This window comes from Chiloscyllium plagiosum, unplaced genomic scaffold (assembly GCF_037043375.1).
Source record: "Chiloscyllium plagiosum isolate Xiang-an unplaced genomic scaffold, Cpla_swu_hap1 HiC_scaffold_9, whole genome shotgun sequence".
Lineage (NCBI taxonomy): Eukaryota > Metazoa > Chordata > Chondrichthyes > Orectolobiformes > Hemiscylliidae > Chiloscyllium > Chiloscyllium plagiosum.
The window spans coordinates 81937839-81955711 of NW_028270147.1; the positions used below are offsets into that span (position 1 = coordinate 81937839).

The following is a 17873-nucleotide window of genomic DNA, read 5'->3' on the forward strand; positions in this document are numbered from 1 at the left end:
GTCCTGCAATTAGTTCCATAGTTGCACAGTAGGATTTAACAGGTGATTAACCATTGCAACATCTTTGGTGATGTAATAGTTTGGATGAATGTCGCATACCTGGCTGTTTTCACTGTGGAGAAGGCATTGTGTAGAAATGAGAACGGTGAATATTGATTTTTGCAAATGGTATGGTTGGTTATTATTTCTGGACCCCTCTTGTCTCAATATTGTACTGCAATACATTATGAAACCTGTATGCAACTTCTTAAATGTATGCATTTTACTCTAAATCGCCATCTGTTAAATTGTTTAAAACAATTAATTATTTATACTGCTAGCAGATTGAAACAGTTGTGAGACATTTATGTCTTAGATTAATAAATGAGAACGTGAATAACTAATTATGGAAGTATTTTTGTTTTAAAAATGATTTTTTAAAGTTAATGTTTCCGTAAATTCTCAGTTTGCAACTCCTCAGTAAGAAGTCTCTGTTTGTTTCAGTATTAAGAGACATCAGTGAAAGACAACGGGACCTGGAACAAATTTTAACACAGTATATAACATTTGTCAAGCCAGCGTTTGAAGAATTCTGTCTCCCAGTAAGTATAACACGGCCATAAATGTATCGAGTTCATACTCGCAACTGTGGGTCCTCCCATTTCCCTTTTTCCCTTATCCCAATATGGATGAGTCCTGTTTGGTTAATTTGTGGATTTTACTGGACATATCATGTTTAATTTCTGTTGCTGAAGCTGTTATGACTGAGAAATAATTTACTGAGCTAGGAGGTGACATTTGTAAGTGAAATGAGTTTTTAAATTTGATTTTGGAGAAATTCTGTAAAAATATAATTGCATCTGTTAAACTATATGGAGCTGGAAATAGTTGAAATAATTTAACAATAAGGTAAAATAATTTGCAGTTGTAATAATCAAGTCATTGTAACTACCAGGTTGTGAAATATTTGATGCAATGTTTCGATGTACTGTCAGTCCTAATTCAATAGTTTCACAGACACAGTCATAGAAATGTACAGCACTGAAACCCTTTGGTCCAACTCGTTCATGCTGACCAGATGTCCTAAATGTTTAAAAATATATATATTTTATTGGAAAAATAGATTTTTTAATATTACAACAAGTACAAACCAATACAAAGAAAAATAACCCAAGTAAAAAAAATCCCAACCGCGCCCCCCCATGTATAAATGTATAAACATATACAGAAAATTATATAGTGTAATAAAAACCCAAATAGGCTATTTAACTAAATAAATAAAAAAACAGCAACAAACTAATAAATAGTAATAACTCAGCCCAGCCAAACAAAATGCTCATACATTCACAGTTCCTCCTCCCTGGATATTGGGCTTGTAAAACACAATCGTTATGGCCATATAAAAGCCCTTTTTAGTGTGGCAGATAAACCTGTGTCAAGATACTCAAAAAGGGCTTATACAAATTCTCAGTTTTGTGGTGTACCATATTTGTGAGAAAATCCAGGGGAACATGCTCATAACGATCTTCTGCCAATCCAACAAGCCCGGGAGTGTGGTTTCAGATATCCAACCTAGCAAGATATCCTTTCTTGCACAGAACGTGAGAATATTGGAAAGCATTTTCTTATGCGCGTCTGCAGGAAATACAGTGGGCAGGCCCAAAAGGAAAGAGATAGGGTCCTTCTCCACCCTTACACCCAAAGTCCTCTCTATTGCACCCGCCACAGCCCTCCAATATGTTTGAAGCCTATAGCAAGACCAGAGACAATGGGTAAGAGTGCCCGTACAGACCTTGCATTGGAACATGCTGAAGATACCCCTGGTTTAAATTTTGACAAACAATCCCAAGCCAAGTGGACCCTGTGGAGAATCTTCAACTGTAAAGCATGTGTCCAATTGCAAGTTGATATCTCCCTTGCATTCTCCCAAATATCCTCCCATGCCTCTGAGGAAACTTCAACACCCAGCTGTCTCTCCCACATCCTGCAGAGTCACTCAAACTCATCTGAGGGGGCACCCTCCAATTGATGATCTAAAGTACTAACAGAAAGTGTACTCTTAGCCCTTAGCACCCCCTCTCTATGTCAGATTTGTAGTTTTTTTTTGAATAAAATCCCTAACTTGAAAAAATCGAAAGAGGTCTCTATTACATAACTCGCACTTAAGCACTAACTGATCGAAGGACATCATTACGTCTCCCTCAGATAAATTGCCCATGCAAGACACACCCCTAGCTGCCCAAAGTTTAAATCCTGAATCTATCATCCCCGGTCGAAAACCCAGCATACCCATTAAAGGTGTAAACAAAGATGTTTTGCCAATATTACCTTCCCTCTGCTGAATTGCCCTCCATGCTTTAACAGTATTGATAACTATTGGGTTATGGCAATATTCCCTAACTGTTCTCATTTTGTCCAAAAACTACAAACCGGTAAGGGGGCACCTTGCCTGGGAGGCTTCGCTATCTAGCCATATTGAAAGAGGATCCCCACAAACCCAAGCATTCACATTGGACAAAAACTAGCTTAGTCGGTAAATTTAATGTCTGAAAGGTCCACTCCCCCCAATCTGTGAGGCAGTTGCCGTTAAGCTAATTTAATGAGGGGCCACTTACAATGCCAAATAAAAGAGTGGAATCAGCCGTTCATCCTCCTGAGTGATTGCTTATTGAAAATCGGGGGTTGGGGGGGACATCCGTATAAGGTATAGCAAACGGGGGAGAATATTCATCTTAATAAGCACTTTCCGACCCAACCACGAGACTGGAAGTGCCTCCCATCTTTGAAGATCTTGTTTAATTTTATCAATAATTGTATAAAATTGTCTTTGAACAGCCAATCCAGAATTGGAGTAATGTATATGCGCAAATACACAAAACTCCCCTGTGGCCAGCTAAATGGGAATCTATAGTTGCCCTCAAGACCTAGCTCCTTTGTAAGACCACCCATAGGCATAGCCTCTGATTTTGCAAAATGAATTTTGTACCCCGACAAAGCGTCAAAGGGCGAATGCATTGTGTCAGGCAAGGCACTGAAACCGCTGGATTTGTCAAAAAAACTAGGACATCATCTGCATACAATGAAATCTTATGTAACTTTGATCCCATTTCTGGAGCTGATATATTGGGATCCCCACAAATGGCCTCTGCCAATGGTTCAATCACCACTGTAAAAAAGCAGTGGTGAAAGGGGACAGTCCTGTTGGCTGCCCCTAAAAATATTAAAGTTGCTTGATCTTACCCCGTTGGCGATACTTGCTGCAAGAGGGCCACCGTAGAGAACCTTTACCCATGTTATAAAGACTTTGCCCAAACCAAACCGCTCCAGAGTATAGAAAAGATATGGCCACTCAACTCGGTCAAATGCCTTCTCTGCATCTAGAGAAAACTCCCATCCATATATTGACTATTGTTGGCATACTTGAATTACATTAAGCAGCCTCCTAACTTTATTGAAGGATCTGCGGCCCTTTATGAAGTCTGTCTGATCTTCTTTAATAATAGAAGGTAACACAGTCTCCATCTTTAATGTGAGAGTCTTAGACAGGATTTTAAAGTCCACATTTAAGTGTGAGATGGACCTATACTAAGCACAATCTTCCGGGTCCTTTCCTTTTTTTAAGGATAAGTGAAATATTGGCCTCTGTCAGAGATGGTGGGAGACAGTCATGACTGTATGAATAATTAAACATATATTCAGCATCGGGACTGATATTTTACTTCTAAATTCCTTATAGAATTCACTGGGAAGTCCATCAGGACCAGGTGCCAGCTTCCTGCACTTCTTGCTCTGATAAGGGGGCATTGAGAAAGGACTCTTGTTCAGGATTCACACCCGGGAGCTTCAGCTCATTAAAAAAAAATTCCATTTTGGCCTGCCCCTCCTCACAATCCTCTGATTGGTATAACTGAGGAGTAAAATCTCTGGAATGCCACATTAATCGTTTTAAAATCACACGTTAGGTTCCCAGACCCTTCCCTAATCACCGTAATGGCTTGTGGGGCCCTCCTTTTCCTGGTAAGATGCGCTAAGTATTTGCCTGGCTTGTCACCATGCTCATATAGCCTTTGCTTTGCAAAAGCCAGCTCCTTCTTTGCCATCTGCGTGAACACGGAATTTAGTGCAGACCGCAGCGCCTTAATCCTCTGTAGTTTGAAGGTCTGTCAAAGTAGGCCTTATCGGCTGCCTTCAACCGTGCTTCAAGGAGATGTTGCTGCTCACCCTTCTGCCGCTTCCTGCTCGTGGAATATGAAATAACTAACCCCCTAGCACAGGCTTTGGCAGTTTCCCAGAGGACGGATGAACTACCAACCAAGCCTAAGTTGATGTCTAGGAACATCTGAAATTCCTAGAGAAATATGCCACGCCTTATTATCCTTGAGGATAAAGGGATCCGTTCGCCAGTACCTCGAACCCATTGTAACGTCCTTAATCTTAACCATAAGGTACACTGGAGCATGATCAGAGATGGTAATATTATCAATTGTACAAGATGCCACCAAATCTAGGGTTACCGCAGGGGTCAGAAAAAAAACAATCCTCGTGTGACATCTGTGTGGACTGGAGACCAATGTAAAATCCCTACATATAGGGTGGAGACACCTCCAGACGTCCACCGTACCTAACTCCCCACACAGATCCACTGACTGTTTAGTTTGTACAGAGGGCATCAAGGGACCTTTGGGCAACCTGTCTATTGTGGGATCCATGAGACAGTTAAAATCTCCCCCTATAATGATGTGCCAGGATTCGAGACTTATCAGTTTAGAAAAAACGTCTACCAAAAATCTAAGGGGATGAGCTGGAGGGCAATGAACATTTAAAACACCATATTCTTCACCACTTATGAAGGCTTTAAGAATTACAAACCTTTAACACACTCTAACAAATTAAATGGGAGATTCTTCCTAACCAATATAGACACTCCCATACTTCTGGTATTAAATGATGAAAAATAAACTTGGTCAAAGCCATTTTGCTGTAATTTCAGATGCTCCTTGTCATCTGAGTGTGTCTCCTGTAACAAAGCAATATCCATCTTCTCCTTTCTAAGACTCAAGAATACCTTCTTCCTCTTAATTAGTGAGTGACTTCCCTTGATATTCCACGTCCACCATTTAATCAAGTCATTAGCCATAACCTTCTGCAATAACATTTAAATTCCAGAGAGGAGGAACCCAAACCACAAATCGCTGAGCCTTAGTATCACGTGATCTACCAAATATAAAAACTACATAAGCTAAAACTACTACATTTAACAAATCTTTAAAACCATTAAAAATGAAAAACAACGAGAATCAAAAAACAAACGAACATATAAAGCGCCAACAGCGCTGAGTAGGGGAACTCATCCCCTGCCCAGAGGGGGCAACTACCCATCCCAAAGTGCCTATAAGTAGGCATCTAACCATCCCAGCCACCTTCACTTCTCTCAGCTAGAGCTGCACTGCAAACACAAGCAGAAAAGAATAAACATCCAATGAATACCAACGTGAATTTAAAATAAGGGGAATAAATACCCCATACATTCTTTGGTATATCCTAACTTAGAAATTTAAAATGTACATCTCAACCGCCGCCAAACATAGTTTAAATCAAATTATTATCAAAAGAAAACTAAAGTTCCAATCAGACTTCCTTTGTTTCTTTTACAAAACCATAAACACATACCCAAACAACAGTATTTATACATACTAAAATTGTTCGTGTTTGGTTAATTTATCCACAAAGTCTCTTGCCTTTTCCGACATGTCAAAGAGATATATGGATCCATCTAAGATGATCCGCTGGATATCTCAGGGAGTAATGAATCCCAAGCTCCCTTGGTCTTCTCTTGACACTGTCATAAGATTTTCATTTCTGGATCACTGCTGCTGAGAAGTCCTGAAAGAACATGGCCTTAGAGGCCTCGTAAATTAGGGCCTTCGGATCCTTCCCCTGGACTCTGGAAGCCTCCGTGATTCTCTCCTTATCCCGGTAATGATGGAACTGCACCTGGAGAGGACAAGGATGTTGACCCAAACCCAATCTCCACACTGCAACTCTGTGAGCCCTCTCTATCTTCAATCCTCTCATGCCAGCCTCCAAGGCAAGGAATTTCGGCAGACAAACCTCAACAAATTCCGCAGGCCGCTCATCTTCCTTACCCTCAGGCAGACCGATGATCTGAATGATTTTTTTTCTCCTGCCCCTGTTTTCAGGTTCATCCACTTGGTCATGCAAATTACGGACCTGCATCCCCAGGGATTGGATCCTATCCTAGGATTAACTGGCATTAGCTTCCACCACTGTGACCTTGTGCTCCACCTCATCTGTCCTTTTCTCCAGGTCTCCCAGCTGCTGATAATGCTTCTGCAGCATGAGATAGATTGGAGCCAGCTTCTCTTCAATCTGTTTCCCCAGCATCTCGTGAGATTTTGCGATTTTGTTCACCAGGGCCTGGAAAGTAATCGACTCTGAGGATCCTGCAGGCTGAGCTGCAGACTCGGCCTCAGATACTCCTCCTCCCTTTTTCGGCCTCAGATACTCCTCCTCCCTTTTGGACTGCTGGAAGTGCAGATAAGTTAACTTATGGAACTTGGGACTTCACGATCTTTCCGAAGTCCCAAGATATCGCGATGGTCTGGCTTGGGCGGGTTGAAGGTTCATCTCGCTTCTGCTGCAATGAGGAGCTCTGCAGTGCAATCTTCTTAGATCTCTGCCATCTTGGATTCCCCCTAAATTAATCGAGTCCCATTTGCCAGCACTTGCCCCATAATCCTCTAAACTCTTCCTATTCAGATCCATTTTAAATGTTGTCGTTGTACCAGTCTCCACCCACGTCCTCTGGCAGCTCATTCCATACACACACCAGTTATACATGCAGTTATACAGCATACATGTACCACCCTTTGCATGAAAGTGTTGCCCCTTAGGTCCCTTTTAAATCTTTCTGCTCACACCTAAAACTATGCCCTCTAGTTTTGGACTCCCTTACCCCAGGGAAAAGACCTTGTCTATTTACTCTATCCATGCCCCTCATGATTTTATAAATCTCTATAACGTCACCCTTCAGCCTTCGACACTCCAGTCTATTCAGCCTCTCCCTAAAGCTGAAAAGCACCAAACCTGACAACATCCTCGTGAATCTTTTCTGAACCTTTCAAGTTTCACAACATTCTTCCTACAGGAGGGAGACCAGAATTGCACACAATATTTCAAAAGTGGCCCAACCAATGTCCAGTACAGCTGCAACATAACTTCCCAACTTCTATACTTAATGCTCTGGCCAATTAGGAAAAGCATACTAAATGCCTTCTTCACTAACTTATCTACCTGTGACTCCACTTTCAAGGAGCTATGAACCTTCACTCCAAGGTCTCTTTGTTCAGCAACACTCCCCAAGACCTTACCATTAGTGTATAAATCCTGCCCTGATTTGCCATTCCAAAATGCAGCACCTCATATTTATCTAAATTAAACTCCATCTGACACTCCTCGGTCCATTGGTCCATCTGATCAAGGTCCCATTGTATTCTTCGCTGTTCGCTGCACCTCCAGTTTTGGTGTTGTTTGCAAACTTACTAACCATACCTCCTCCTATGTTCACATCCAAATCATTTATATAAATGACAAAAAACAGCGGCCCCACACTGATCCCTATGGCACACCACTGGTCACAGGCCTCGAGTCCGAAAAGCAACCTTTCACCACCATCATCTGTCTTCTACCTTCGAGGCGGTTCTGTACCAAATGGCTAGTTCTTCCTGCATTCCATGTGATTTAAGCTTGCGAACCAGCCTACCATGAAGAACTGTGTTGAATACCTTACTCACGTCCACTGCTCTGCCCTCATCAATCTTCTTTGTTATTAACTTGGTTGAGTTTTTTGAATAAGTCAGAAATGTTTTGCCACACAAAGCCATGTTAACTATCCCATATCAGTCCTTGCCTATCCAAATACACATCCCTCTGGATTCCCATTGGCTACTAAACCTGGCTATGATGGGCCTTTTCTTTAATAGTAGCAGGAATTTGATGGTAAAGAAACCTGAACTTACCATGTAGCTTTGAAAATGAGTTGTAATTCTCCTGCATTGTTAACCAATATCTGTATGATGATTTGACAGACAATGGATGTGGTGTTAACAGCTCTGGATCCCAGGCAAGCCAAGTTGATTTAATTTGACGGATCGTTTTGATTAAGGATTATTTGATGCCACAAATCATTTTCCTTCCTGGTTAGTGCAGTTGCAATGACTGCACTAACCTTTTATTCAATCTTTTTGTTGGTTAAATATCTCGAACATTCTCTTAAATCCAATACTTTTTCAAATATATTCATAAGCTTCCATGAAATTAAATCTGTTACCCTGAGATGCATTCATGATACTTCCATGGTCTGAATATCCAAGACACAGCATGTATTTCTGAAAATATATTTTCAGTGTTCCATCCAACTTCTCTGGCAGAAGTAGTTAAGAAAATACTTCATGAGCCTTATTCTGATTTGTTTTCAGTTTTGCAGTCTGTGGGCACAATTATTTAACTATACTTATTTGAAAAATTGGCATGTTACCTGTCTCCATTTAAAATTTGCATTCCCTGGGTTCCAAATCTCGCTTGTCTTTTACTGAACCCTGCTCAAAATAGTTTGTAGCCAAATTTGCATGTAGTTTCTTAGATGTGGCTCTGGCAGTAACAATTGTATAGAAGGTTGTGAAAAATCTGGTTTTTGTATCCTGGTGCCCTTGGAAGTGTCTAGTACTTAGCCTGGTAGCTAAATATTTGATAAACTTGAGTTGACTGCTTAATTGACCTAGTCCTCATCCTTTTTTGCGACTGATATGAAGTACATTTGGTATGTGCCCTTCCGGTCAACCCAATATATGTTTGCAGCTAAAAGCATTTTCTTCACATTATTGCTTAATGTCATAAAACATTCTCGTAGTACTGGAGAAAGTCTCCAATGTCACACTCAAATTGTATAAACAGAGGATTTTGAAGGACTCTACTGTTTGCTGTTTCAATTCCTAATTGGTTTCTGGTTATTCTTTCTACTTTACATTAAACAATACTTTCAAATCAGTTAGCTAGTGATCACAAGTTCAATGAATGTTCCTTTCAGAAACTTTCCTATGCCCAAAGACTTCCTGAATTTTAAAAAAAATTATCTGCTTTTCTTTGTGTGAGCACATCTTACAGTCCTGTCAATCTACAGAAATTCTATGGCCGGTTGCTGTTCCAAGAAAATAAAATGGTGCCCTTTAGTTTTAGATGAATATAATTTTAAGTTTATAAAATGCTCCATTTATTTTCCACCATCGTTTTCAATATATTCCTGAGTGCAGACCTACTTTTCCAAATACTGTGGTAAAATTTGTCAACTTCAATATTTTTGGAATGTAGTCAAAAGTAAATGTACAATTCACTCATAGTTTTGCCTGTTTATCTGATCATATTTCCAGGATCTTAAGGTTTATCTGTTCGTGGATTTTCTTTTATGGACATTTTTCTTTCCCCACTTTGCATTCCCAAGGAGTGAGTGAGTGTGTGCGTGTCATTGGAGTCCATTTCTATTCACACACAATTAGTTTTCTTTACTGATTGGAAATGCAACCATTTACTGCTATCCGCACTGAAAAATGTTGGACTCTCATATCTATATACCTCAAATAGTTAGTGCATAGCTGCTATGTGGTTTATTTTGTGTGTTGACAACTAATTTCTAATTCACTTCTTTAAATACCACTGTATTTCAATATCTCCTTTTTATCTTCTTTCTCTGTTTCACACCCTTTCTAAAAGGAACCCATATCCCAATGCTATTGTATATATGATGTATGGATATTTGGTACAACATTTTATCTCAATTTTATATGCCATTTCTAAGTTTATAGTTTAATTTTTGCTTTTAAGTTTAAGGAGCTGATTAGCTTGAGTAATTGAACCCATTCGACTCATTTAATATAATGCATCTCACTGGAGTAGCACACTGAAATCAAACCTGCTAATCCATTCCTAAATCATTTGGAAAGAATGCAGAATTCCACAATTTCCCTATCATTTAGATCTGGGTTGACATAAGACATAGACCAGGTTTCTGTATGTTATAAGAAAGATTCTAGATGCACACAAACAATGATCAATTGATACAGAACTCTACTACTTTAATTTCCTTACGAACTACCTCTCTCCATATACAGACAGCAATAAAAATATTGGTGTTATGGTTGAAGGGAAACACTGGGAAGGCAGTTCATTGGTTCACAGGGTCTGGTGAGAAGTCCTTTCTGTCTTGTAAGGATTTGCTGCTCCCTGATTCTCCTTCTGAAGATACTATCCACTTGTTTATAGAAGGTGCAGCGTGGCTAGTCCACACACATTACTAGTTAAGATTACTAGCTGCAACTGTGGAGGAAGAAGAACTGACTATCTTCAATCGTGAGTTTTTTTTTTAAACTGCACAGCAAAATCCCTTCCCAAAAGGTTCAATGGTTTCTGCCAAGACATTTACACACCCCGAGCTGTTTGCCTAACTGGGAACTAGTCACACAATTCTTGGCAGGTAGAAGTCCTTTGTCATCAATGATCTGGCATGACTAACCAGTTAAACGGCTACTTGTTGCCACCCAAAGCTTTATTCATACACAACCCTTGGCTCCAGCTCGTCTGCAAATTAGGCTTCCATTACTACTTCAGCCAGCAACTATGTAAGCAACTCTTATACTGAGTACTTTTGAAAAGTGCAGTGATCCTTCAACAATCCTTTGTTTTTAAACAGTTCTTATTCCATTCCAGTTCACAATCAAAAACAGAAAAATAAAAAGGTAGTTTTTACAATAGTAACAAAGAGGATTGATGAGGGCAGAGTGGTGGACGTGACCTATATGGATTTCAGTAAGGTATTTGACAATGTTCCCCATGGGAGACTGGATAGCAAGGTTAGAGCTCATGGAACATAGGGAGAACTAGCCATTTGGATACAGAACTGGCTCAAAGGTAGAAGACAGAGGGTGGTGGAGGGTTGTTTTTCAAACTGGAGGTCTGTGACCAGTGGAGTGCCACAAAGATTGGTGCTAGATCATTTATATAAATGATTTGGATGTGAGCATAAGAGGTATAGTTAGTAAGTTTGCAGATTACATCAAAATTGGAGGTGTAGTAGACAGCAAAGAGGGTTACGTCAGATTATAAAAGGATCTTGATCAGATGGGCCAATGGGCTGAGAAGTGGCAAATGGAGTTTAATTTAGATAAATGTGAGGTACTGCATTTTGAAAGCAAATCTTAGCACGACTTATACACTTAATGGTAAGGTCCTGGGTAGTGTTGCTGAACAAAGAGACCTTGGAGTGCAGGTACATAGCTCCATGAAAGTGGAGTCGCAGGTAGATAGGATAGTGAAGAAGGCGTTTGGTATGCTTTCCTTTATTGGTCAAAGTATTGAGTACAGGAGTTGGGAGGTTATATTGTGGCTACACAGGACATTGGTTAGGCCACTGTTGGAATATTGGGTGAATTCTGGTCTCCTTCATATCAGAAAGATGTTGTGAAACTTGAAAGGGTTCAGAAAAGACTTACAAGGTTGTTGCCAAGATTGGAGGATTTGAATTATAGGAAGAGGTTGAATAGGCTTTGGCTGTTTTCCCTGGAGTATCAGAGACTGAGGGGTGACCTTATAGACCTTCCAAAACCATGAGGGGCATGAATAGGATAAATAGACAAAGTTTTTTTTCCCTGGGTTGGGGGAGTCCAGAACTAGATGGCATAGGTTTAGGGTGAGAGGGGAAAGATATAAAAGAGACCTAAGGGGCACTTTTTCCACGCAGAGGGTGGTACATGTATGAAATGAGTTGCCAGAGGATGTGGTGGAGGCTGGTACAATTGCAACATTTAAAAGGCATCTGGATGGGTATATGAATAGAGGGATATGGACTAGTTGCTGGCAGATGGGACTAGATTGGCTTGGGATATCTGGTCGGCATGGACGAGTTGGACTGAAGGGTCTCCTTCCATGCTGTACATCTCTATGACTGTTTGTGCCAGCTGGAAGGGCCGTAACTGAAGTGTGATTTAATTGTCTCCAAACTAATTAATAGAATTTAGATTTCAGCAACACACTATTCAATGTTTATGTTCCACACAGACTCCTCTGACTCTCTTTACTTCAGCTGTATCCTTATGGCTATTTCCTGCTATTCATTTCTCTGTTGTGTATTTACCTAGTTTCCTCCAAATGGATCTTTGTTATTCACCTCAACTGCACACCACTGTGATATAACATTCTAACTGAATAAATTCCTCATTGAATTAAGTGGCTTGTGGCTATTCCATTTTAGATCACCGAAGCATGTTTGTAAAATTTAGGGAACGTGTCTATTTTCATTTCAACAATGAATTATATTTAAAAAAAACAGTTCCATGATGTTTTATGAATGTGTCCTTCTATTAGTTCATACTTTTTTTAAAAAAAAGCAAAATGCATGTTAAGTACATGCCCAAAGGAGGTGTGATTGTTATGCCCTTTAACTCTATTTAAGAATAAAAACTGCAAGTGGAGGGTGCTGTGGAGAATGATACAGTAAGTTCAGTGAACTCTGTCTGAACGGTAATGTAGGCAATAATTTATTAATCTTTCTTATTCATTTCAAGGGAATGTGGATGTCACTGGCTAGGCAGCTATTGATGTCCAATACCAGTTGCCCAGGAAACAGTAGTGATGCGGTGTCTTGTTGAATACCTCCAATCCAGTAGTGTAGGAAATCATAGTGGTTTCATAGTCATACCTTCAATCCTGGAGTTCCAGGATTTGATCCAGTGACAATGAATTCAAAAGTAATTTGCAGGAGGTGCTGTTCCTATGCATCTGCTGTTGTACTCCAAGATGGTAGAGATCATAGATTTGGAAGTTGATGTCTGTGAACCCTTTGCAAGTTGATGCAGTGCATTTTGTAGAAGGTTCATCCTGGTGCAAATGTGCTTTGGTGTTGAAGATGGTGGCGGGTGTATCAACCAAACTGGTTGCTCGTTCATGGATAATATCAAACTTCTTGAGTGTTGTTGGAGCTGCACCTTTATAGACAGATAGAGTTTTTCATCATACTCCTGACTTGTTCCTTGTAGATTGTGGACAGGCATTAAGAAGACAGTAGCCACAGTATTCCTAACCTCTGACCTGCTCATGTAGCCGCTGTGTATTTATATGATGAGTCCAGTTGAGTTCCTGGCCAAGGTTAACCCCAAAATGTTGATAGTGGAGGATTCAATGCTGGTAATGCCATTGAATGTCATGGGGCAATGGTTCTGTCTTGATGGAGACGGAAATTTCAGGCCACTGATATGCCACAGCTGTTACCTATCATTTATAAGCTCAAGCCTGGATGTTTCCGACCTTACATCATATGGAAACAGCCTTCCTCAGTGTCTGAGTTGTGGTGAATGGTACTGAGCATTTTACAGTCATCATCAAGTATTTCCATTTCTGGCTTTTTGATGGTGAGAAGATCCTTGGACAAAGCAGCTGAAGGTAGTTGGGCCAGGAATACTATCCTGAGGAACCCCTGCAGTGATGTCCTAAGCCAGAGATGATTGACCTCCCACAACTATCTTCCGTTTTGCTAGATATGAATTTAACCAATGGAGGATTTCTCTGATTCCCATTGACTCCAGTTTTGCTAGGGCTTCTTGGTGCCATACTCCGTCAAGTGTGACCTTGGTATCAAGAGAAGTCACTCTTGCCTCATGTCCTTGAGTTGAGCTTTTTTTCTCATCTACATTTTGACCAAGGCTGCCATGAAGTCAGGAGCTGAATTCTCCTAGCAGCACCCAAGCTGAGCAACAATGAACAGGAAAGATAGCGCTATTAAGCAACAAGTCTATTGATCAGGCTGTAATTGGCCAGGTTGGATTTTTCCTACTTTGTAAGCATTGGATAGACCTTGACAATTTTCGACATTGTCGGGAGATGCCATTGTTATAGAATACCGGAACAGCTTAACTTGGGACATGGGCTAGTTCTGGGGCACATCTTCAATACTACTGTTGGAACGTTATCCAGCCTTGCAGTATCTAGTGGCTTCAGCCACATCTTGATATTACATGGGGTGAATTAAACACAAAGCTCCTGCAATAGCTTTTGTTTCACGAAGTTCTGTTTGCTAAAGCTGGACTAAATTCTGCTCAAATCCTGTGCTTGGTTTTTTGATTACATTGAAAATATATTGTAGCTTGTGCAGGTTTAGAATGTACCTAACGCCTACAAAGTGTCAAATTGAAAAAGAATAAAATGGAACAAGTTTTGCCTATGTGGTTATTTCAGCTATGGTATGGTTAATATTTTGTTTTAAAAATTAAACTTTATCTTTGCTTTTAAAAGGTGTTAAACTATATTTTTGCTTTTGTCTATTGTTGATGCATTTCAAAGAAAGCTAGTTAAGTACAACGAGAGGGAAAAGTCTTGCATAAATGTAGCACTTTTAAACAGCTCTGGAGATCTCAAAGTGTTTCCAAGCAAATGATGTATTTTGGAAAGCAAAGCCACTGTAGCGATGGATAAGGTGCAGCAACCTATGTGCGCAGGACAGCAGTGTGATGATAACTAGACATTGATATGTTGATTACAGGATAAATATTGGCCAAGACTCTTCCTGTTTTTTTTCTTCCAAATAGTACCATGGGATCTCCTGCTTCCCTCCAAACAGATGGGCCCTCAGTTCAACACCTATATAAAAGGTGGCATCTCTGACCGTGCAGCACTCCCTCCAGTACTGCATTGATGTGTCATCCATAATTTCTGTGCCCCAGCCAGGAGAGTGATGTGAATCTAGAGCCTTGTGATTCAGACGTGCGAAAGCTACCAGCTGAGCTACAGCTGACAACACAACGGAGATGGAGAAGGAAGCTATACTGATGGGTTAGAAGGGGCTCTTGTGGCACCCATACTCTGATAGATCAATTGGGCCAATTGACCTGTTGCTGTGGTGTGGATTTTATGTAACTATAAAAAGAAAAACATAGGTAAAAACCTGAGTACAGTGATTTCTAGAGTTTTATTTATCTAAAGATGTTTATGACATGCCATAGCTCTACTATAAAACTGTATCACATTCAAGAGTGATGTTTGAAAAGTATATTTTAAAAACATATTTAAAGGTGTTTCTGTCATGTCCAAGTAACCTGTGTAATTAATGAGTAATACTTCATTTAATAATTTTTTTTTACAAATTAAATAGAATAACTGCAAATAATGATGTTTCATTTAATGAAACATTAAATTCACAGATTGTGGTAAACTGTTTCAGTAAAAGCAACAGACACTAGATTCTTCTGTCTAAAGCTCCATTTTAATATCAGTCCCAACATACAGTTGCTTGCTTAGTAACTAAGGCTGGTCTTAATTGCCCTTTTACTTTTATTTCATCCATCCTAGTGCATGAATCCACATGTATAAATTTGGGGATCCTCCCTATTTAACCTATTGTGATGTTGTGATACACCACCAAATAAACATTATTTTTTCAAAACAGACTAAAAAGTATGCAGATGTCATCATTCCAAGAGGAGCAGAAAACTTGGGTATGGATCTTCACATTGCTTATTATACTGTTTATACGTTCCTTCTCCCTTGAAGCAGAGTAATAATTTCATTGTTCACTGCTAGCTGTTTGGTGAGATCAGTTATTATGATATGCACCTTTTTATTTTTTGCTTCCATGATCAGCTCACCTTACTGATTGAACTTGAACTTCTGACATGAATTTAATCATACCTGTATTAGTATTTTAGGAGGGGCATCTTAAAAGAATTGGAAGTGCCCAAATCATTGACTTATGGCAGTGGTACGTGTTAGATTACGATAATGGAAGAAAGTCTCCTTTCCAAATTCCTAATATATATTAAACTGATACTCCTGGATTGGTATGCAGAGCCGTACAGTAGTGTTTTCTTTTTGTTAGGTTATTCTCGAGAACCTGTCTATCCATTGACCCAGAAACCTGAAATAGTAGGCCTTGGAACATCAAATGAACGCACTAATTTATATCTATGTCACCCAATCCTAGATACCTCAACCAATTGACTTAAGGAGAAACTACGTTATAATTCCCTTAGTATCTTGTAACTTCAATAGCTTACCTGTGCGTAAATAATTGACTGTTTGTTTAGGTTTGAAGTCAAATATCAGAGAGGTTGATTGGAATTTTCTAGTCCACCTGCAGACTCCTTTGGCGTATTCTATCAACAGGCCAAGAGGTCAACACTCCAGGAAGAGTTTGAAACCCCCTAACACCACCATTACTACCTAGCTGGCTATTTATGCAGCTGCTGGTTGGCTGTGTGTAGATTCTATCTTCAACTGTCTCCTTAAGTGGATGATGACCTTGTCCTCTGGGGGCCACTAATTGATCAATTTGGGCAACACCTTGTCAGGTCTTTCCTCTGGGAATAGCATAAGTTCAAGACTTGCATTTCCCCCTCTGACATTTGACCTCAACCAAAATACAAAGTCCTGCTCATTGTTTCTGAGCTGCTTCATTCTATCTTGCAGTTTATGCTGGGATTCAATGCAACAGCTGTTACAATTGATAATGGCAAACAGTTCTGACTTGATTGGATGCTCAAAACTAAGTTTTAAAAAAACTTAATGGTGGTTCTATAACGTACTGACAAAAGATAGCTTTGATTGTTTAAATCCATAAGTTTACAACTTAAAGAACTGAAATACTTGACACTTCCTTCCTTCTGACCTTACCTGCAACAGCACCCCTAATAATAAGTTTAGTAAGATGTGAGCAGGTTATTGAGAAACCCACCTAGATGGATATTATTCATTTCATATACAGTGAAGACAGGGTCCTACATTTGCAATGCCTGAACTACTCCATAACATTGCACAAGAGGTAAATAATGCCATGTTGACCAAATTAAACTTTTCAAATTTAGAATTGGTAAAGTAGTCCAAAGTATAGTTATTGGAAAATTCAAAAATCATAGTTACTTAATGCAGCAGCTTCAGTACTACACATTGGGAGTCCTCTGCAAATATATCCTGATTTTTCAGAAAATGTTCCACTGTCCAGATCCTTGTTAAAATACTTGTTCTGAATGCTGTTTTTCTCCATATGCAAATGAAGAAAATCAATGCTATAAACTCTTGGTGAACCAAGGACTCCAGTTTTAAAATCTGTAATATCAGGCAAAAATTGAGACCACATTGGTGCAGATTTATGCCTCTCCTGATTGACTTGACTTCAATGGAATCTAAAATCAGGAGAAGTGATTGATCGATTATTGCCATTTTTACTTTAATCACAACATTTACCCCATACTCATTTTGAATCTTGTGAAGATAGTGAGTGAATACTTTTATACTATAACATCAAGCCTTGGGACAGTTCCTGGTGCGCATCCAATCCTGAATTTGCCACTTCTGGTATCTACTTTCCATGTACTGTTTTCTAGTCATTGGACCATACTGAATTTTGTGAAGCAGATGTTAAAATAATCATATGGATGTAAAGACAAACCTTTTGAAAGTAATATCAGTTCTTTTTGGAATTATGGGAAATAGTGCTAACTTTACAGGTTCTCAGTTTTAGCAGAATCCGTAGTTTGTAAGAACATGGCGACTTAGGAAACAAGAATGAGACAGAACAGGAACGTATCAACTATAAATAATTTAGCAGTTTTTTGCCAAAGAAATGTTTATAAGGCTGTCAATTGTGTAGCTTTTTAGATTCTGAATTACACAAAGGACTAGCTGTTAAAGTAGACATTTCTACACTTATGCAACTTTATCAAAAGCAAATATTGGGATATTAACACTTGAGGTTTATTTAACATTATCAGTGCACTAATAAAAAGTACTCAAGCCCACCTCAGTTTTGAGCTTGTTAAAATAGGGCTGAATAATTTACT

The 17873-nt window shown here is 39.4% G+C and overlaps 1 protein-coding gene across 1 annotated transcript in view; it reads left to right on the forward strand.

The window, feature by feature from the left end:
* uck2a (uridine-cytidine kinase 2a) overlaps nt 1-17873 on the forward strand; it is a 42794-nt gene that overhangs the window by 21501 nt on the left and 3420 nt on the right. Inside the window, exons 5-6 of the mRNA XM_043699854.2 lie at nt 484-581; nt 15485-15533. Of these exons, the coding sequence (XP_043555789.1) occupies nt 484-581; nt 15485-15533 (147 nt within the window). The remainder of the gene's footprint in view (nt 1-483; nt 582-15484; nt 15534-17873) is intronic.